The sequence below is a fragment of the Tachypleus tridentatus genome, chromosome 12 (assembly GCF_004210375.1).
Source record: "Tachypleus tridentatus isolate NWPU-2018 chromosome 12, ASM421037v1, whole genome shotgun sequence".
NCBI lineage: Eukaryota > Metazoa > Arthropoda > Merostomata > Xiphosura > Limulidae > Tachypleus > Tachypleus tridentatus.
Genome location: NC_134836.1, coordinates 48,460,390 through 48,484,560, shown reverse-complemented (window position 1 = coordinate 48,484,560; position 24,171 = coordinate 48,460,390). Strand labels below are relative to the sequence as shown.

The window sequence follows — 24,171 nt, the reverse complement described above, 5'->3', positions numbered from 1 at the left end:
GCTGTACTTTATCAAAAATAAGAAATGGAGATATTAATTCTTTAATAAAAGAACAGTACTGTAATCGTGCAACGTAAAATAAGATACTTTGATGGAATGTATAGGCGGAGTATTAATGATGAATGGACGACGTTTCAAAAGTCTTCCGCCTTTTGTCTTCAGGTCAGTGCGTGTGTAATGTGTTGTCAGATTAGAAGTGAGTAACCTGTGTCTGCCATTGGTTGAATCTACAGGAAATCTCTCCTCTGATCAGAAACAGTGATAATCCAACCAATCATAACACCTTCTCCACAATCCACCAGGACACTATAAAAGACCGACATCACCTTATACAAACACAAAGAGGAACAAAGAGGACGAAGAGGAACCACAAAGTTCCTGAACACCCCAGTTGGAGAGAGAACTCTTCTGATTTCTCTCTCTCTAAACTGAACCCCTGCCACGTTAGTTTAGGTTAGGTATACACACACAATTGTTTTAACTTCCTTGTAGTCCAGCGAAAAGTCGGTAGGCTTATAAGGCTAAAAATCGGGTTTCAATACACGCGGTGAGCACAACACAGATAATCAAATATTTTGTGATATTGACTGTTGGTTATCATAACAAGCTAAAGTGATCTGCGAAAGATCCATTCGTCTGTTTGGTCCATTTGTTTTCAAGTCTTAGTGTTTTTTAGCACAGAGCTACATAATGGACTCTGTCCTCCAAGGGAAGTCGAACATCGGATTTTAGCATTGTAATTCTTTCACTGTGAGAAAGTGCTAAGCATTTACGTACTAAATAAATCAATTAAATTGGATTAAACAAATTATTGTTAACACAGGTGGAAACTAATACTGGCGCAAACTGATTTAATTTGTAAGGTTATTCAGTAAGAAAATCGGGTTATAAATAACAAATCACTGAAAAGATGATTTTGCACTATTATGAACTTTTCTGTTTTCCTAGTAATTTTGTTTTTAATTTAAAACCCACAATATAAGTTTAACAATAATTGAAAAGGAGAAAATCTAACACGTTAATTGTTTACAGATCTTTAAACAGTAAGGACTTGTAATTGTTTGTTTGTGAATTTCGCGCAAAACTATACGAGAGCTATCTGCGCTAGTCGTCCTTAATTTAGCAGTGTAAGACTATAGGGAAGGCAGCTAGTCATCATCACCCAACTCCAACTCTTGGGCTAGTCTTTTACTAACGAATGGTGGGATTTACCGCACATTATGACGCCTCTACGGTTGAAAGGGCGAGCATGTTTGGTGTGACGGAATTCGATCATGCGACCCTCAGAATACGAGAGGACTTTTAATAAAAACCGCAATGCAAGTTGATTATGAAGTTAATAGTATCTAATAGTACAAAAATTGTAACTTCTATGACATAATTATATTTGCTTATTGTTTAGGAACTCGGATGAGTCCAAGAACCAGAAAAAAGTAATTACTGAACTGGTGATTCAATAAATGAGAAGTAAATGTGTTTGTTAATTAATTAACCAGACTGAATAGTATCAAATTATCATGAATTGTTTGTTTGTTTTGAATTTTGCGCAAAGCTACTAGAGGGCTATCTGCGCTAGCCGTCCCTAATGTAGCAGTGTAAGACTAGAGGGAAGGCAGCTAGTCATCACCACCCACCGCCAACTCTTGGGCTACTCTTTAACCAACGAATAGTGGGATTAACCTTTCACATTATAACACTACCACGACTGAAAGGGCGAGCATGTTTAGTGCGACCGGGATTCGAACCCGCAACTTACGAGTTGAACGCCTTAACTCACTTGGCCATGCCGAGTCAATTATCATGAAATCAAATACCTTGTTGGTGATCGTTTGTAGATAGTGAATTCACGGTATGTCTTATGTGTTATATGACTATACTTTCGCTAATAAGATATTAAATAATGTGAAATAATATGTACTATGAAGAAAAATATGTGAATAAATCAATTAAGCTAATTAGTTACAAAAATTAAAGTGACTAATTTCTTTCATAAATCCGTATTAAAATATATTAAAAGTATACGTTCCTGTTGAACAGTTTGTTTGTTGACAAGTGCAAGATAAACAGAGCGTTATCTGTGCTACGTCACACGCGAATATCCAAGCGCGAATTTTCACTTGAGAAGCCCTCAGACATATCCCTGAGACTCAGAGGGTGTGTGCTTTGGGTAGATAATAATTTTGATGAAAATAATCCGAGATCTGGTGATAAAAATGTAACTTACAAATCATCCACTTTCAATAATATATTTTATAGAAATGAATTAATGTGATTGGTCAATTTGCTAAATTGAAGGAATGATGGATCGATGATTTAGTGGATGAGTGTAGGAACGAGTGTAATATTTGATAACACATATAGATTTGTATTCAGAAACTACGAACTTTCTAAACACAATATTATTAAAACACCTACAACATTTACTTATTTAAATTGCTGTTCAGAATAAAAACATCTACAACATTTACTTATTTAAATTGCTGTTCAGAATAAAAACATCTACAATATTTACTTATTTAAATTACTGTTCAGAATAAAAAAGCATCTACAATATTTACTTATTTAAATTACTGTTCAGAATAAAAACATCTACAATATTTACTTATTTAAATTACTGTTCAGAATAAAAACATCTACAATATTTACTTATTTAAATTGCTGTTCAGAATAAAAACATCTACAATATTTACTTATTTAAATTACTGTTCAGAATAAAAACATCTACAACATTTACTTATTTAAATTGCTGTTCAGAATAAAAACATCTACAATATTTACTTATTTAAATTGCTGTTCAGAATAAAAACATCTACAACATTTACTTATTTAAATTACTGTTCAGAATAAAAACATCTACAATATTTACTTATTTAAATTGCTGTACATTATAAAAATCTACTTATTCAGATTAATATACATGATAAAACATCTACAACATTTACTTATTTAAATTGCTGTACATTATAAAAATCTACTTATTCAGATTAATATACATGATAAAACATCTTCAACATTTACTTACTTAGATTGCTGGACAGAATAAAACATCTTCCCTCTTATCTTTTTGAATGTTACACTTTAATATTGTACTTATTTACTTTAACAACAGCACCAAGAAGGATGAATTACTTTGTTTGTTTTGAATTTCGCGCATAGTTACCCCGTTATAACGACACCGCGGTTGAAAGGGCGAAGATGTTTGGCGATATGGGGATTTAAACCCACGCCCTGCAGAGTATGAGTCGACCGCCCTAAACACTTGGCCGAAGACAATAGTGAAAAGTTTAGAATACTCTTCTTAGGAACAATATAAGTTAGTGATAATGCTACTGACGGTTATTGTAACAATGTAAGTTAGTGACGTTTATTGGAACAATGCAAGTTAGTAATAATGTTAGTGACGGTTATTATTACAATATAAGTTAGTTAGTGACGTTTATTGGAACAATGCAAGTTAGTAATAATGTTAGTGACGGTTATTATTACAATATAAGTTAGTTAGTGACGTTTATTGGAACAATGTAAGTTAGTAATAATGTTAGTGACGGTTATTGGAACAGTGTAAGTTAGTGATAACTTAATGACGATTATTAAAACAATGTAAGTTGGTGATGGTTATAGTGAATTCTTGACTTTTGAAATTAACCTCCAATTTGTTGATGTTAGTAATTACTATGAATTGGAAGATTACGTGTGTGTGTGTGTGTGTGTGTGTGTTTATCTTATAGCAAAGCCACCTCGGGCTATCTGCTGAGCTCACTGAGAGGAATCGAACCCCTGATTTTAGCGTTGTAAATCCGTAGACTTACCGCTGTACTAGCGGGGTAGGGCGGAAGATTACGACAGAGCAAAATGATAAATAATATCTCGGTTAAAAATTAAACTTACTATAATACTCTTTTTATTTAAGAAATGGAATTATTATTTGGTTAAGTAAAAATTATAAATTTATGTTAATTTTAACTGGCGCCTCTAGTAATAGGAAAGAAAGATGCCACAAAAACAAAATTTTTCGTTGGCTCATTGGTAAGCTTACAACGCTAATATTCGTCTTGATTGGTTTGTTTTGTTTTGAATTTCACGCAAAGCTACACGAGAGTTATCTGCGCTAGCCGTCCTTAATTTAGCAGTGTAAGACTAGAGAGAAGGCAGCTAGTCATCACCACCTACCTCCAGCTCTTGGGCTACTCTTTTACCAACGAATAGTGGGATTGGCTGTGACATTATAACGCCCCCACGGCTGAAAGGGCGAGCATGCTTGATGTGGCGAAGATTCGAATTCGTGACCCTCGGGTAACGAGTCGAGTGCTTTAACCACCTGGTCATGTCGAGCCCACACAATAGTCTTAGCTATCCGTACTGTGCAAACCACGAGTATGGAAATTCGATTTTTATGGTATGAGGCCTTAGATTTACTGGTGAGATACTGGGGTGTTATAATGAGTGAAAATAAATTACAATAGTAAAATTCTTATAAAGAATCCATGCATTTTTATATGTCATTAAACATAAAACCTAAATAGTTTACTTACCGGTATTTCTTCTAAAATATTATGTTAGTTTTCAAATAATTCTATAATGAAGACTATTAATAAATTCATTGTCAATCACAAGTATATTCAACTAGTCACCTAAATCTTGTAACATGAGAGAAACATAAGTTTATTATATTTTACTAATAAAAACTAGTATTACTATTGCTCTCTAGAGTGTGTGTATTTTCGTATAGCAAAGCCACATCAGGCTATCTACTGTGCTTACCGAGAAGAATCGAATCCCCTATTATAGCATTGTAAATGCGTAGACTTACCGTTGTCCCAGCGGGCGATGCTATAATGAAATAAAGAAAAATAACAACATGAATTATCGAGAATTTTCCTTCATAGACAACATTAAATTACAAACACGATTAATATTTATATTATATATATATATATAGTCAATGGAAACAGGAGCCTAACAACTATGAAATTATTTTTAGAACAACGACACCTATCTAAAATGACGGTCTTCGAAGATTTATTTAGCTTGCGTAATTTCTGGATTTCTGATATTATTAGCGGATACAATAACTTACATTTCCTAAGAAGAAACAAAGTTAACTTGCACATCCAAAAGGAGAATCTAAACTTTTGTGTTGATGCGGTTATTAAGTGGTTTTTGGGTTGATAATTAACATAATAAAATTTTCAAAGTTCCTAAAATATGCCTGACTTTTCCTCAATGATATAACACTGTACTTTAATTAAAGAAATATTACTATACCATGACCAAAGGCAAATGTTTTCATCACACTGACAGAAGTTTCTGGCCCGGCACAGCCAAATGTGTTAAGGCGTGCAACTTGTAATCTGAGGGTCGCGGGTTCGCATTCCCGTCGCGCCAAACATGTTCGACCTTTCAGCCGTGGGGGCGTTATAATGTGACGGTCAATCTCACTATTCGTTAGTAAAAGAGTAGCCCAAGAGTTGGCGGTGAGTAATGATGACTAGCTGCCTTCCCTCTAGTCTTACACTGCTAAATTAGAGACGGCTAGCAAAGATAGCCCTCGTGTTGCTTTGTGCGAAATTCCAAAAACAAACAAACAGAAGTTTCTGTACGCTGATGTGAATTTATTTCTACATTTATTTGAATTTGTGCGAATTTTAAATTGACAGTTTCATTTTCACGTTCCATACGTCATTGTGATAAAAAGCTGTATGTATGCTAATAGCATATATTGCCATCCTACAGTTTTCTGGTGAAGAAAACACTCCCAACAAAAACAAATTCATGTGCAAGAGGTATTACAGCTTAATGCCTCATCACATGAACCAGATAAATGCTTTCTTAACGATTCAACTTGATTATTTATTCTCATAGTTTTACAAGATTTACTGACGACAGTGTTCAATTACTTTTTCGAAGAAATTAAATGTAGCTTGAAAACGAACGCTACGTTAAGGAACGGATGCAGGTTACCTGAGTTCTAGGAACAAGTTATATGAGTCAAAGACAGTGTTACTTGTAATTTTATGTCTTGTTAAGTTTGTTTGTTTTATAATTTCGCGCAAAGCTACAAGAGGGATGTCTGCACTAGCCGTCCCTATTTTAGCAGTGTAAAATTAGAGGGAAGGCAGCTAGTCATTACCACCCACCGCCAACTCTTGGGCTACTCTTTTACCAAAGAGTAGTGGGATTAACTGTTACTTTATAACGCCCCCACGGTTGAAAGAGGGAGTATATTTGGAGTGACGGGGATTCAAACCCGCGACTTTCATATTAATAGTCGAGCGCCTTAACCATCTGGCCATGCCGGGTCCTTGTTGAGTTAATGTGGAGGTCTCTGCTGTATACTGTAATTTGTACACAAATGTATTAGTAAATACTTTAATATATTTAATATTTCTGGTATTTTATGTTTTTGAAATCGACATCGGGAAAATCAATACACATGACTCAATTTATTAGTTATTAATATATGTCTGTTTGTTATATAAGCTGTCTATAATGTTCCCACCGCAGAGATCAAACCCTAAATTTCAAAGAGATAAGCGTCTGACTTCACCGAAGTTCGAAGTTATTTATTTAAACTAACCTTCAAATTTACTTTGATTATCAAACCAAACGAATTACATTATTCCTAGCTATGCCTAATTTGTTGAGTAGACATTAATCAAATACTCAAGAGTATTTATATAAAAAAGTACATTGTATATCTTACTTAATGTTGAAGAAGCTAATTCGTTGAATAAAATAAAGTTATATTTATTTATGATGGAATACAGCCTAAAATTCATCGTTATCCATAACTTACGAATTACTATTTTTATGTTTAGTTAAATTATTGAGAAATGTGATATTATTAGTAGACATAATCCACATAAAATGACTCATTTGATTCCCCATTGTCTTTCAAGGTTACATAAATATGCCATTCTTTACATAAAAAGGGCCTTTACGACACATGCTGTTGTTTAGAATTCAATATATATTAATATATTAAAGTGTTTTAAGCCTTATTTTCTTTCGAATTCATATGTTACAGTTATATATATTTAAAAATAGTCTCCAATAACAGAAAAATATCACTCACTTGTTTTTGACATAGGACGAATATAGATGTTGATTTCAATTTACTTTAAATATTTAATAATTCACAGTCCATGTCAAATGATTGAAAACAGATCCATTTTTAGTTACAAGCCACTCCTAGTAATCAAAAATATATCTGCCTGAACTCATTTTATTTTGTTTTATTTAAAATATTAAGTATTTGTTTTGTATATATAGACTTGACATATATCAGGTTATAGCAATTTATTTGATCTTTTGATAATAACACGCTCTTACTAAAAACGAAAAACCCAAAAAATCCAAGAAACAGAAACATATAACCTGAGATTATACGTTAATTATTTTACAGTGATAGAAATAAATTGTTTTCCATTAGGCCCGGCATGGCCTGGTGGTTAAGGCACTAGACTCGTAATTCACGGGTTCGAATCCCCGTCGCATCAAACATGCTCGCCCTTTCAGCTGTGGGTGCTTCATAATGTGGCAGTCAATACTATCATTCGTTGGTAAAAGAGTAGACCAATAGTTGGCGGTGGATGGTGATGAATAGTTGCCTTCCCTCTAGTCTTACACTGCTAAATCATGGACAGCTAGCGCAGATATCCCTCGTTTAGCTTTGTTTAATTTCTTCACGATTGCTTATGGTTTAATAACTCAAAACTTTTAATAAAAAGCGAAAGAAATGCTGAATTCACGAAGATTATGATAACTCTAGACTAAGTCGATATGGTTTGGTTTGTTTTGGATATCGCGCGAAGTGGTATATAAAACACTTTGTGTGTTATATGTAAGATTTTCGTCTAATAAAATTGTTACACCTCTAAATATTAATGTATTCTGAAAATATGACACGTTTCCATAATTTTCCTTCACACAGTTTCTTCTGGTAACGAAAGAAATAAGTCTCCATTTTATGTTCTTGCAATGAAAAAAGTTTATTTATATATATATGAAAAAACAACAACATTGAAAGGTATGGCAGTTTCTAAGCTACACGTATTTGAATTTTCTGGACATATTGCATTTTACACCATGTCAGATCCTTTTAAGGGCAGTGTCACCTTCTAAAGTTTTGCTGGAATGTTCCATTTGAGATGTCACTAAAAAGACAAATGAAGTTACAAACACTCATGGGAACTGATAAACAATAAGAGTTTCACTATTTTAAACAATCAAGTTGCTAAAACAATGTGAAATGAACAAAAAAACAACGCTTTATCGTACAGATGGAATTGAAGGTAATATTAATCATATTTAAACGAAATAAAAGACGTACATTGTGAAACTCGTTAAATTGCTAATTATATTTCCTCATTTTTCTCTTAATTATATTTAATGTTTAATTGACACTCTGTAGTTGATTATGTCATTTAATGTTTAATTGACACTCTGTAGTGGATTATGTCATTTGCTAAATTAAGAGAGGGAGACAATAGTTTTTTTTCTAGCATTCAAAGTGCTAACACTTACCAAATAATTTAAAATGCGTATTAAAATTATCTCAAACTGTTCTCAAATGTCTGTAAAACATAACATTTTTTAAGAATTTGTAGATTATCCAGTTGTTTATGAAATAAATCCGTACTTGTTTGTTACACTTAATGTTATTACAATGCCATAATTAGTTTACCAACTCTTTATCTTAAATGAGAGAAACATTGAATGGTTAAAAGTGACTTGTGATTAACAAATTTCAAGGTTAAATACTTAAGTAAGTGTGAAAGTCTTAGTCTTAAGTTGATTTAAAATGCTACAAGCAAACTTAAATGTTAAATACTTAACCAAGTGTGAAAGTCTTAATCTTAAGTTGACTGAAAAGCTTAAATATCAAATTTTTAATCACATGTGAGAGTCTTAGTCCCATGTTAACTTGAAATGTTTGACAACCAAGAAATAAACATGATCCACAATTTACAGAAAAACTACAAAAAGCCATGTTAAACTTCACACATAAAGAACATGTCTTTTTCATTGTAACCATACTAGACGAGTATAATTATGTTTTATTATTGTATATGAATGTCAAAGATTTCTTTTTCTGAAATTGAATAGAGAATCTATAACGTAAAATCCTGATGTACTTTAATAAAATTTCATAACATTGTTTACATACCCAAATTAAATTAGGCTACTATATGGTGAAGTTAAACGGACTCAAAACTCCATAGAAATTATGCTTTATGTTTTCGTTATATAGTAATTTTAAATGTGTGTATCATAAATATTACTTATTTCAGTTGTTTTATTACTTTTGATGACGAGTAAGTTTCGTGAGATTAACTGGTGTGAACATGTGGTCTCCCTACCTTGAACTAGCGTACCTTAGTGTGAAGGTGTATATTCAAATGAGTCCACTTTTTCTGAGGCAGGTTTTATGATTTCCAATGTCTTGACTGCTAAAAGAAAGGCATTATGTCACTACATATTTACAGACCAGATAAACTTTTTTCTTCAAGGTATTTAGATTATGTTATTGAATTATCTTTCCTAAATGTGAATGACATAATTATTAATGAGAGTAAAAACACAATTGCAGACAACTTATTCTGCGTTTTTTTATAAGTATGAAAAATTATTAAGTTGAAAAGAGTATATTGTTAGACATGGAAGCGAAAGTAAGAAAAAAAATATACGTACCATCTGAACCAGATTCTTTATGCTCCCATATTTCTCCACCTGCTGAACTCGAACACACTCCTTTAGGTAAGCACTTATAATGACATTTCAAAAGGTTGCAATGTTTTAGAGTGCAAGTGTAGACGCAATTCACTATAGGACGAGATTCTTCAAATGAGTGTCCTCTACCAGCAAATATTTTGCTTTCACCAACATCAGTCTCACTGCTCACTCCACGACTATGACCACTACCTCTAACAGCACTGGTTCCACTATCGAGTTCAATTCCATATCCACTGTCCACACTTGCTCTACTACTGTGTCCGCTGTCACCTCCTAGTCCAATTACATGTCCAATGCCACCACCCATTTTACTACCATGACCAATTCTTCCGGCAGTACCAGATACACTACCTACGCCATTTCCGTGACCACTGCGTCCACCACGAACGCTATTACCTAGTCCAATTCCATGTCCAATACCGCCACTCACTTTACTACTATAACCACTGGCTCTGTTAGCACCGGTTCCACTACTTACACCACTATGTACTCCGATTCCTTGTCCATTGCCTCCACCTGCTCCAATACCGTGTCCACTGCCACCACCTAGTTCAGTTCCATGTCCACTGCTACCGCCTACTTTAATTCCATCTTCATTGCCACTATTATTTCTATCCACACCAACCCTTCCATTTTCTTGTCCAGATCCGTGTTCTATACTACCACTACTACTAGAATCACCTCCTACTGCAATACTACTACTACCACTCATTTTAATTTCACCTCCTGTTCTACTTCCAACGCCATGTCCAACTCCACTACCAATACCACTGCCAGAACCATATACAGACCCTCTTTCTTTGCCAGCGACAAAGTCTTTTCCACCACCACCACCGGATCTACTTCCATGAGCGCTTCCAAGTCCTATCCCATTACCGAAGCCAAAGCCTTTTCCACTACCACCAGATTCACCTTTACGAGCGCTTCCAAAACCAGCCCCACTACCGAAGCCAAAGCCTCTTCCATTACCAACAAATCCACTTCCACATCCTACCTCACTACCAAAGCCAAACCCTTTTCCACTACCACCAAATCCACTTCCAATTCCTAACCCTCTACCAAAGCCAAAGTCTTTTCCAGATCCAATTCCATGACCACATCCGAATCCAACCCTCTACCGAAACCAAAGTCTTCTCCACCACCACTAAATACACTTTCAAGTCCTACCCTTTCACCAAAACTAAAGTTTTCTAGTACTAAATTTTCTTTAAACTCCATTCCTTCTAAATTCTATTCCTTCCACTCACTATCACTCTTTGAGCTTACTTCTAGATCTATCTCTAAATCTTACTTCCATTTCATTACTACTAGATCTTCCTCCACTACTACTGCTGCTTTTGAGCTTACTTTCTATATCCATTTCTAAATTCTATTTCCATTACATTACTACTAGATTCTTCTTCCACTACTCACTACTACTACTGCTGTTTTGAGTTTACTTCCTATATCTATTCTCTAAATCTCATTTCACTATTACTACTAGATCTCTTCCTTCCTTCCACTACCACTGCTGCTTTTGAGTTTACTTCTCTATATCTATTTCTAAATTCATCCATTCATTACTACTAGATCTCTTCCTTCCACTCACTACTACTACTACTGCTGTTTTGTTTACTTCCTATATCATTTCTAAATTCTTTACTATTACTACTACTAGATTCTTCCTTCTTCCTCTACTACTACTGCTGTTTTGAGTTACTTTCTCTATATCTACTTCTAGATCTATTCTAAATTCATTTACTATTACTACTAGATTCTTCTTCACTACTACTACTACTGCTGTTTTGAGTTACTCTATATCTATTTCTAAATTCTACTTCCACTACTACTACTAGATCCTTCCTTCTCACTACTGCTGTTTTGAGTTATTCTCTATATCTACTTCTAGATCTACTCTAAATTCTACTTTACTATTACTACTAGATCTCTTCCTCTACTACTACTACTACTGCTGTTTTGAGCTACTTCCTATATTCATCTCTAAATTCATTTATTCTATTACTACTATTAGATCTTCTTTCTTCTACTACTACTACTGCTGCTTTTGAGTTACTTTCTATATCTACTTCTCTAGCTTCCATCTTCTAAATTCTATTTCCACTATTACTACTAGATCTCTTCTCACTCACTACTACTGCTGTTTTGAGTTACTTCTCTATATCTATCTTTTAAATCTCTACTTTACTATTACTACTAGATCTTCCTCTACTACTACTACTACTGCTGTTTTGCTACTCTCCTATATCTATTCTCTAAATTCTTCACTTACTACTAGATTCTTCCTTCCTTCCTTCTACTACTCACTGCTGTTTTGAGCTTACTTTCTATATCTCATTCTAGATCTATTCTCTAAATTCATTTTACTATTTACTACTAGATCTCTTCCTTCTACTACTACTCACTACTGCTGTTTTGAGTTACTTCCTATATCTACTTTCTAAATCATTTCTAAATTCTATATCACTATTACTACTAGATCTCTTCCTTCCTCCACTACTGCTGCTTTTGTTAGTTACTTCTCTATATCCATTCTCTAAATTCTATCCACTATTACTACTAGATCCTTCCTTCACTACTACTACTACTGCTGTTTTGAGTTACTTCCTATATCTACTTCTAAATTCTATTTCCACTTCATTACTATTAGATCTCTTCCTTCCTTCCACTACTCACTACTGCTGCTGTTTTGAGTTACTTTCTATATCCACTTCTAGATCTACTTCTCTAAATTCTACTTACTATTTACTACTAGATCTCTTCCTTCCACTACTACTACACTGCTGTTTTGAGTTACTTCTCTATATCTTACTTCTAAAATCTCTACTTTACTACTACTACTAGATCTCTTCCTTCCTTCTACCACTACTGCTGCTGTTTTGAGTTACTTCTATATCTACTTCTAGATCTATTTCAAATTCTACTTTACTACTACTACTAGATCTCTTCCTCTACTACTACTACTACTGCTGCTTTTGAGTTACTTCTCTATATCTACTCTCTAAATTCTATTTACTATTACTACTAGATCTTCTTCCTTCCTTCTACTACTACTGCTGTTTTGATCTTACTCTCTATATCTACTTCTCTAGATCTCATTTTCTAAATTCTTCACTATTACTACTAGATTCTTCCTTCACTACTACTACTACTGCTGCTGTTTTGAGTTACTTTATATCTACTTCTAAATTCACTTCTAAATTCTACTTCTACTATTACTACTAGATTCTTCCTTCACTCACTACTACTACTGCTACGTTTTGAGTTACTTCCTATATCTATCTCTAAATTCTATTCTACTATTTCATTACACTCAGATACTTCCTCCTCTCACTACCACTACTACTGCTGTTTTGAGCTTACTCTCTATATCTACTCTCTAAGTCTCTACTCCACTACTACCACTAGATCCTCCTCCACCACCACCACCACCGCTGCCTTTTGAGCCACTTCCATATCCACTTCCAAATCCTACTCCACTACTACCACCAGATCCTCCTCCACCACCACCACCACCGCCGCCTTTTGAGCCACTTCCATATCCACTTCCAAATCCTACTCCACTACTACCACCAGATCCTCCTTGTCTACCACCACCACTTCCAGATCCACTTCCGAAACTTCCTCCACTACCGAAATTTCCCCCTCCTCCACCTCCTGAATCAAAGCCTTCACTTGAACTCCAGTCATTATAGCCACATGTAGAACAGTGTAGGTCTAAAACATCACCTTTTATACAGTTGAATAACAGGCCAAAGACTGCCACTATTGCAAAGCTTTTCATTTTCAGTTTATTTCCTGATAGATTAAAAATATTAAGAATGATTTTAATAGGAAAGTAAAAGCATAAGGTTGTTTATACGTCAGAAAATATAATTAATAACACAATGCAAAAATCCATCTAGAAACGTATATGCACAAAAATGATATAATATAACTCTTATTTCTGAGTCAAAAATGATATACTATAACTCTTATTTCTGAGTCAAAAATGATATACTATAACTCTTATTTCTGAGTCAAAAATGATATACTATAACTCTTAGTTCTTAGTCAAAAATGATTCATGGTAAACCACATTTTTTCATGACTTCCTTTTACTCTCTTTATGACGCCAATCAAGCATAAACTAATGCTATCCATTTTCTTTCAGTATGAAGGACATTTATCCATTAAAACTAAATTAAAGATGTTTGTTTGTTTGTTTTAAAATTCCTCGCAAAGCTACACGAGAGTTATCTGCGCCACCCTTCCATAATTTAGCAGTGTAAGATTAGAGGGAAGGCAGCTAGTCATCACCACCCATCGCCAACTCTTGGGCTACTCTTTTACCAACGAACATTGGAATTGACCGTAACATTATAATGTCCCCACGGCTTTAAATGAAAGAAACAAAGAAAGAATTCCAATTAGTAGAAACTCATATTTTATTATTATATTTTGTATCCTCTCTGCTGCATAATTTCTTAGCTATATGACAAAAAATCATATTTTATTATTCTAGTATATAACGTATTAGCTAAAGAAAGAATGAAACTTAGTTTCATAATGTCCATCTCTTTCATAGGTCCATTATTCAAAGAAACGTTAAGGAGTTTAAAAATACGACGAGAAATATCGACAGGAGAAAATTTATGTCTAAAAGGCTCTATTATAAAGACGTAAATATACATGCATTTACTATTGCAAAGTGTACAGAATTAATTGAAAGCTATTGGAATAATAGCAGCTGAGGAACACAAGGAGTTAGTTGAAAACTGTGGATTCTTACCTTTGTCGTGTTGCTCACAATCACCCAGATTTTATTCTCTATATATATTCATTTCTTAGATATTTTTTTTACATTCACCTTTTATCTTTAGGGCGAACTGAATTATTTGTTCTATGTAAGTAACCTTTTACAGAGCGGTGACAGATTAATCGTATAGCATTAACCTAGTTTTTCTTAATGTCAAGTTCTTGTTTTAATCTTTTCCTGGAAAAATATACAAGTAGAAAGTTTGCTGTTTTGTAAATGAAAAGATAGATTATAGAAATAAAGTAACTGAAGAATGCAGTGTCACTTATATTACGTAGAAGTAAGTGAAACTGGTTATTAAATCTCAGAATATCTTGCTGTAACGGTTACAGATACTGTCTTGAGGAGAACAATTCTAAAATCTTATACGTGGCTGACAAACAATACTTCGAAAAAGCAAGAGGAACTACAATTTCCGTTTGAAGCCTATCATACATGTATAAGAAGAAATGACACATTTACTTTACAAATATGTCTTTATAAGTTAGGGGATAATCTTTTATGAACAGAGGATAATTATGATACATTATAATTAGGGCCGTTTGAAATACCACACTGTTTTTGTAATAAAACAAAACACAAAGTGCCTCTAGAAACAATTCCTAGGGTACTTTTTCCCTAAAATTATATTCAAAACTCCTGCACCATCCTTTGAACTATCCAATACAATAAACAAGTTCTGATGAGAGGCATAATAGACCATTCTAATATTATGCAGTAATACAATGTAAGTAATGCCAATGGCATTAACTCTTTATTTCACGCATTACGAAAATACTCTGGAGAAAATATTATTTAGATTTTTTTAATTCAATAGGTTTGTAATGCAAGAAATGTTTTGTGAAATATATTTTGGTAAGTTTTAAATAGGTACGTTACCTATAAGTAAGTGTTCAGTTGAGGAACCAAATAGGTACGTTACCTATAAGTAAGTGTTCAGTTGAGGAACCAAATAGGTACGTTACCTATAAGTAAGTGTTCAGTTGAGGAACCAACAGAAATTATTTTATGGTTTATTTAGATTCTTACTTGAAAGTAAGAGTATTTGTCTAAGGAAATGAAGCATTTATATGTTTGTTTGTTTTTGAATTTCACGCAAAGCTACACGAGAGCTACCTGTGCTAGCCCTCCCTAATTTAGCAGGGTAAGAATAGAGGAAAGGCAGCTAGTCATCACCACCTACCTCTAACTCTTAAATCTGATGGATAAAGCACTCGACTCGTAATATGAAGGTCGCTGGTTGGAATCCCTGTCCCTTCAAACATGCTCGCTCTTTCAGCCTGGGGGTGTTAAAATGTAACGGTCAATCCCACTATTTGTTGGTAAAACAGTAACCCAAGAGCTGGCGTTGGGTGGTGATGACTAGCTGCCTTTTCCTTAGTCTTACATTGCTAAATTAGGGACGGCTAGCGCAGATAGCCCTCGTGTAACTCTGCACGAAATTCAAAACAAATTAAAACCGTATTAGAATCTGTTATGCAAATTGTAGATTCAAAGATGTTTGACTGATAATCTTAAATGATTTTCTACAACGTTTTAAGCTGCCTGATGTTTCCGAAACTGTGATAAACAAGCGATAAAAACCGTGATAAACAAACGTTGATAACTACGATAAACAAACTTTAAACACTATAATAAAACAAATGTTAAAAACTATAACAAACAAACGTTAAAATATTAAAACATTAATATTGGGTGTCATGTTTCAATTTATTGCAGGTATTTTAAAACGCAGTAATATACTGGTTCCCAAATATATGTATACTAAAACACCTAGGAATGTTAAATTTATTGCTGTGGTACAAGTTTCCCAAAATAATATATGTATTACTGAAAGACTTAGAAATCTAAAAATGATGCATTTTGGTGTTTTTTCACTTACATGCTCGCACCTTTAAATTACGTTATTGTGAAAGATAAAAACTTACTGGGGACTACAGTTTTCAGATTATCATGGCGCAGGTTTTGCCGTGTAGAAGACAGTAATATATTTTTTGTATTCCAAATCACATATTTTGTGGCAATTTTAAAAAAAATATTTCGCAAGAGAAATAATCACATTTTTGTTTCACCAACCTGATCCAGTTGTTACCATAGAATTTTACGTCAGTATTTGTTTATTTTCAAATAAATTAGCACCCACTGAATACAAATGATTTTATAACAGCACACAAGAAGAAAGACAAGAGCTATTTGTGAAAGGGATATTACTGGTACAACGATTTAGATTTTCTAATCAATAAAACTTAAAACAACTATTTCGATATCATATTGCAGCTTGTTGACTTTATTTTCCGCTACTGACCTTCAAAACAAAATATAATAATGATGAATTATTTATTGGCAGTCGCAAAGTTGTATGTATATAAAAAACACAAAGACATTTGAGTTTTATGTTTCCTAAATACTATAAACCATTATGCTTATCATGTACAAAAAAAGTGAAATGTTTGGTTTTTCTTTTCAGTTTCATTTGAAAATATTATAAGAGTTAATTTTCTAAATAATCTGTTGCAATGTTGGTTCAATTGGAAAAATATATTGGTGTTCTTTGATAGATTGTTTAGGCAGAGTATTCATGAAGAAACTTTGTAGAATGGATGGCAACTGCCTGTTGTGGAGACACAAATGTAGAGGACGACGTTTCGAAAGTCTTCCGCCTTTCGTCTTTAGGCCTTTCGTTCTATAAAGTTTCAAATATATCTATGAATTTCACCAGTTATTCTAGAATACTAACTAATGGGTTGTTTTTAAGAATATATTCAAATTAGAGCAGAATTTAAACTATTAAGGCCCAGAGAAAATGATTTTGTTTGTTTGTTTTTTACAGTAAAGCTACATCGGGCTGTCTGCTGAGATCATCGAGGGGAATCGAACGCCTGATTTTAGTGTTGTAAATCCGTAGACTTACCGCTGAACTGTCGGGGGGCAAAGAAAATGAACCACACACACACACACAGATTTTAAAGTCCTTGAAAGACTGCACGCAGACATGATGATTAACTAATGACATTTCGATGAAAATAAATTAAGTTTAGGTTATCTTCAAACGTTAGAGCTTTAAACACTTGTGTTTCTTATAAAAGAAATATGGAAAGAAAATATGAAACAAAAGAAATGTTCCAATTATTTTTTTAAATATTCTCAGTATTGTAAAACCATTATCACTAGACATCTTGACGAACTCTATACAAGAATAATACATTGCTTTCCTCAAACAATACGTATGTATGCAACGCTTAAAAAGAAGTACTCAGTGTTAATTTGGGAAAAACACAAACCTCGTTACTGAATTCTTAATAAATGGAACAAATATTCAACTGACATTTAACTATGTTGATGTATTCATCCGCGGTTGCAACGAACTTAATACCGTCGGAATACATATCTCTTGCACGTTCTTGTAGAAATTCCAGGATCTTGAATGATGTAAAAGTTTATTCTCGTAGCTTTTCACTTCTGTTGGTAATTTTTATTGTTTCTCGTTTACCTTAGAAACACTGTGCAGAAGACAATTAGTCACATTGTGGTTGGCTCATTTCCTGCCTTAAAATTCGTTGTTCTCTGATGGTTTTAGTTTTCTGGTTTTATTTTTTTCCCGTTATTTTATGACTTGTACATTCTAACAAGTATTTTAGCAACAAAGAAAAAAGTTGGAAAGTTTCTTATTTAAATTTTGTTTGCTTGTTTTGAACTTTCGTGCAAAGCTACACGAGGGCTATCTGCGCTAGCCATCCCTAATGTAGCAGTGTAAGACTAGAGGGAAGGCAGCTAATCATCACCACCCACCGCTAACTCTTGGGCTACTCTTTTACCAACGAATAGTGGAATTGACCGTCTCATTATAACGACCCTACGGCTGAAAGGGCGAGCATGTTTGGTGCGCCGGGGATTCGAATCCGCGACCCTCGGATGAGGAGTTGAACGCCTTTACCCACCTGGCCATGCCGGACCGTTATTCAAAGAACAAACTTTTATAGGTATTTATTGAAAGTAAAATTGTTACACTCACTCGGCGATATATAGCTCCTTGCTAAAACTACATCTCTGGAATGAGAAACTAGAATGTTATTTAGAGCACAACTGTTTTAGTGAAGTGCATTTTATCGTTACATAAATAAAGCTACCTAAGACGTTGTTCTATTTGACTGTTGGATGTATAATTATGAAGTGAAGATGTTTTTTCTACAGATCTAAATAGTGTTAGTTTTAATAGATTTATACCTCACAACGATTTTAATTTAGTAAATATATTTGTTTACGAAAAATAACACAAACAGTACTTGTTACTTATTTGTTTAGTTGAAATGATAATAAACTATGAAACTTCGTTTGAAGTAGTGTACGGTGTATGATTTTGCTTGCTTGTTTGTTTCGAATTAAGCACAAACTTACACAATGGGCTATCGGTGCTTTGCCCACCACGGATATCAAACCCTGTTTCTAGCGATGTGAGATACCACTGTATCACTGGGGTGGACGGGACATACAGTGCATGGTCAAAGTTTTTCATTATGGGAGAGACTTGTTTTTTTTAAGTATACAAAAGTATCACTTTAAATTCACCAAGATAAAGATAATTAATGTAATTAAAAAGTTATATATCTTGTTCTTACATTGAAAATATCTTCCCTTTTTATTGTTATAATTTATAAACCAATTAACACATAAGTTACATATATTTGAAGGGAAGAGATCAAGAAAGTCAAATTTTGTAGACTTGAAGTTCGATTTCACTCGGTGTAAAGAACGAAGATAGTCCGTTATGTAGCTTTCTGCTAAAACTACAAGTTAGTTCTATTGGTTTGTTAATTACTATTATCACAAAGCCACACAATAGGCTATCTGCGCTCGGTCTACTATACGAAATCGAAACCTAGATGTTTGAGTTGTAAGTCCGTAAACTTAGTAGTGAACTACTGAGGAATAAAATATGTTTCATTTGTGAGAAGCGTACCAACGAACAAAGAAAATAGAGGAGTGCAGTATATGTTTGTTGTGAAATCTTTCTGAGGTTGTATTATGCACGCATTGAGTTCAAAACATGAAACTGTTTGGTGTCACGTGCTATACACCAATCATGTAGCACACATGCTATACACCAATCATGTAGCACACATGCTATACACCAATCATGTAGCACACATGCTATACACCAATCATGTAGCACACATGCTATACACCAATCATGTAGCACACATGCTATACACCAATCATGTAGCACACATGCTCCTCTTCCAGTGAACGAAAAGGTTCAGTTAACTTTGATATTTTATTTAATGTGCTTCCTAAGGGTGAAATAAAACAGTAAATACACAAAGTTTTAATTATGTGAATATTTATAAATACCGGATTTTTCGTTTTATTTTTTGTTTCTTCCATTTATTGATAAAACATAGTTGATGATGTTAAAACTGAATTAGCATGCTATACCTATTAAAAACATGTGTCGATGATGATGTTAAAACTGAATTAGCATGCTATATCTATTAAAACATTTGTCGATGATGATGTTAAAACTGAATTAGCATGCTATACCTATTAAAAACATGTGTCAATGATGATGTTAAAACTGAATTAGCATGCTATACGTATTAAAACATTTGTCGATGATGATGTTAAAACTGAATTAGCATGCTATACCTATTAAAAACATGTGTTAATGATGATGTTAAAACTGAATTAGCATGCTATACCTATTAAAACATTTGTCGATGATGATGTTAAAACTGAATTAGCATGCTATACGTATTAAAAACATGTGTCAATGATGATGTTAAAACTGAATTAGCATGCTATACCTATTAAAAACATGTGTCGATGATGATGTTAAAACTGAATTAGCATGCTATACCTATTAAAAACATTTGTCGATGATGATGTTAAAACTGAATTAGCATGCTATACCTATTAAAAACATGTGTCAATGATGATGTTAAAACTGAATTAGCATGCTATACCTATTAAAAACATGTGTCGATGATGATGTTAAAACTGAATTAGCATGCTATATCTATTAAAAACATGTGTCAATGATGATGTTAAAACTGAATTAGCATGCTATACGTATTAAAAACATGTGTCAATGATGATGTTAAAACTGAATTAGCATGCTATACCTATTAAAAACATTTGTCGATGATGATGTTAAAACTGAATTAGCATGCTATATCTATTAAAAACATGTGTCAATGATGATGTTAAAACTGAATTAGCATGCTATACCTATTAAAACATTTGTCGATGATGATGTTAAAACTGAATTAGCATGCTATACGTATTAAAAACGTGTGTCAATGATGATGTTAAAACTGAATTAGCATGCTATACCTATTAAAAACATTTGTCGATGATGATGTTAAAACTGAATTAGCATGCTATACCTATTAAAAACATTTGTCGATGATGATGTTAAAACTGAATTAGCATGCTATACCTATTAAAAACATTTGTCGATGATGATGTTAAAACTGAATTAGCATGCTATACCTATTAAAACATGTGTCGATGATGATGTTAAAACTGAATTAGCATGCTATACCTATTAAAAACATGTGTCGATGATGATGTTAAAACTGAATTAGCATGCTATACCTATTAAAAACATTTGTCAATGATGATGTTAAAACTGAATTAGCATGCTATATTTATTAAAACATTTGTCGATGATGATGTTAAAACTGAATTAGCATGCTATACCTATTAAAAACATGTGTCGATGATGATGTTAAAACTGAATTAGCATGCTATACCTATTAAAAACATGTGTCGATGATGATGTTAAAACTGAATTAGTATGCTATACCTATTAAAAACATGTGTCGATGATGATGTTAAAACTGAATTAGCATGCTATACCTATTAAAAACATGTGTCCATGATGATGTTAAAACTGAATTAGCATGCTATACCTATTAAAAACATGTGTCAATGATGATGTTAAAACTGAATTAGCATGCTATATTTATTAAAACATTTGTCGATGATGATGTTAAAACTGAATTAGCATGCTATACCTATTAAAAACATGTGTCAATGATGATGTTAAAACTGAATTAGCATGCTATACCTATTAAAAACATTTGTCGATGATGATGTTAAAACTGAATTAACATCCTATAGCTATTAAAAACATTTGTCGATTTGGTGAATCACTAGGTAAATAAAATGCAGAGAAAAATTAGGAAGGTGTTACAAGTACTGGGAAGAAAGGGCACACACACATACTCGTTTTAGGTTTTCTTCACACGAATAGCGACGGTATTATATGAAAGTATTATATGCGTATACCCGGAGGATCTTTGTGCAGCAACCTGATTTAACATTAGAACGGTTGCTTCCTGTCAGTTAGACCGATTTCAATTTTCGGGTTGAGTAGGCTATAAAAATAACAGTACCTTAGCTATAATATAAAATTATATATTCAGTACTATATTATTCTACATCGAAGTGTGGGTACGAGTGTCACAATCGTAACCATACGAATCTTTTTTATTCGTTTCCTCGATTAAAATGACTTTTTTGAGCGTGAAGGACCCACTCCTCTCTATTCACACCACTATGCATCATTAAACAAAGTACCTTAAACGTTATTTCAATTTCTACGAAACTGCAGCAATAAACGAATAAATTAATTTTTTATATGTTTATGTTATCATAAACATGATATGAAGCTAAACGTGATGACTTATTTTTTGTGTTTATATAACTCAATGTTTCTATTTCGTTTTTTTTTTAAATTTCGCACAAAGCTACACGAGAATTTAGCAGTGTAAGACGAGAGGGAAGGCAGCTAGTCATCACCACCCACCGCCAACTCTTGAGTTACTCTTTTACCAACAAATAGTGGGACTTACATAAATATACCCACTAATCGCAGTGATAGTTACATAAATATACCCACTAATCGCAGTGATAGTTACATAAATATACCCACTAATCGCAGTGATAGTTATATAAATATAACCACTAATCGCAGTGATAGTTACATAAATATACCCACTAATCGCAGTGACAGTTATATAAATATACCCACTAATCACAGTGATAGTTATATAAATATACCCACTAATCGCAGTGATGGTTATATAAATATACCCACTAATCGCAGTGATGGTTATATAAATATACCCATTAATCGCAGTGATAGTTATATAAATATACCCATTAATCGCAGTGATAGTTATATAAATATACCCACTAATCGCAGTGATAGTTACATAAATATACCCACTAATCGCAGTGATAGTTATATAAATATACCCATTAATCGCAGTGATAGTTATATAAATATACCCACTAATCGCAGTGATAGTTATATAAATATACCCACTAATCGCAGTGATAGTTATATAAATATACCCACTAATCGCAGTGTTAGTTACATAAATATACCCACTAATCGCAGTGATAGTTACATAAATATACCCACTAATCGCAGTGATAGTTATATAAATATACCCACTAATCGCAGTGATAGTTACATAAATATACCTACTAATCGCAGTGATAGTTACATAAATATACCTACTAATCGCAGTGATAGTTACATAAATATACCCACTAATCGCAGTGATAGTTACATAAATATACCCACTAATCGCAGTGATAGTTATATAAATATACCCATTAATCGCAGTGATAGTTATATAAATATACCCACTAATCGCAGTGATAGTTATATAAATATACCCACTAATCGCAGTGATAGTTACATAAATATACCCACTAATCGCAGTGATAGTTATATAAATATACCTACTAATCGCAGTGATAGTTATATAAATATACCTACTAATCGCAGTGATAGTTACATAAATATACCTACTAATCGCAGTGATAGTTATATAAATATACCCACTAATCGCAGTGACAGTTATATAAATATACCCACTAATCACAGTGATAGTTATATAAATATACCCACTAATCGCAGTGATAGTTATATAAATATACCCACTAATCGCAGTGACAGTTATATAAATATACCCACTAATCACAGTGATAGTTATATAAATATACCCACTAATCGCAGTGACAGTTATATAAATATACCCACTAATCGCAGTGATAGTTATATAAATATACCCACTAATCGCAGTGATAGTTACATAAATATACCCACTAATCGCAGTGACAGTTACATAAATATACCCACTAATCGCAGTATAAATATACCCACTAATCGCAGTGATAGTTATATAAATATACCCACTAATCGCAGTGATAGTTATATAAATATACCCACTAATCGCAGTGATAGTTATATAAATATACCTACTAATCGCAGTGACAGTTATATAAATATACCCACTAATCGCAGTGATAGTTACATAAATATACCCACTAATCGCAGTGACAGTTATATAAATATACCCACTAATCACAGTGATAGTTATATAAATATACCCACTAATCGCAGTGATAGTTATATAAATATACCCACTAATCGCAGTGATAGTTACATAAATATACCCACTAATCGCAGTGACAGTTATATAAATATACCCACTAATCGCAGTGATAGTTACATAAATATACCCACTAATCGCAGTGACAGTTATATAAATATACCCACTAATCGCAGTGATAGTTATATAAATATACCCATTAATCGCAGTGATAGTTACATAAATATACCC

The 24,171-nt window shown here is 33.2% G+C and overlaps 1 protein-coding gene across 4 annotated transcripts; it reads right to left on the bottom strand.

The window, feature by feature from the left end:
• Positions 1 to 7,978: 7,978 nt before the first annotated feature.
• Positions 7,979 to 10,921, bottom strand: LOC143235041 (uncharacterized). 4 transcript variants are annotated; one of them, XM_076472784.1, is made up of 3 exons: positions 9,694 to 10,921; positions 9,363 to 9,452; positions 7,979 to 8,156 (listed from the first exon to the last, which is right to left on the bottom strand). In XM_076472784.1, the coding sequence occupies exons 1-2, from the start codon at positions 10,445 to 10,447 to the stop codon at positions 9,379 to 9,381; spliced, it is 828 nt and encodes a 275-aa protein (XP_076328899.1). In that variant the 5' UTR covers positions 10,448 to 10,921; the 3' UTR covers positions 7,979 to 8,156; positions 9,363 to 9,378. The 4 variants fall into 4 exon arrangements, with proteins under 4 accessions (XP_076328899.1, XP_076328900.1, XP_076328901.1 ...); XM_076472785.1 differs by having other exon boundaries at positions 9,378 to 9,452; XM_076472786.1 differs by having other exon boundaries at positions 9,363 to 9,449.
• Between the last annotated feature and the right edge of the window lie 13,250 nt (positions 10,922 to 24,171).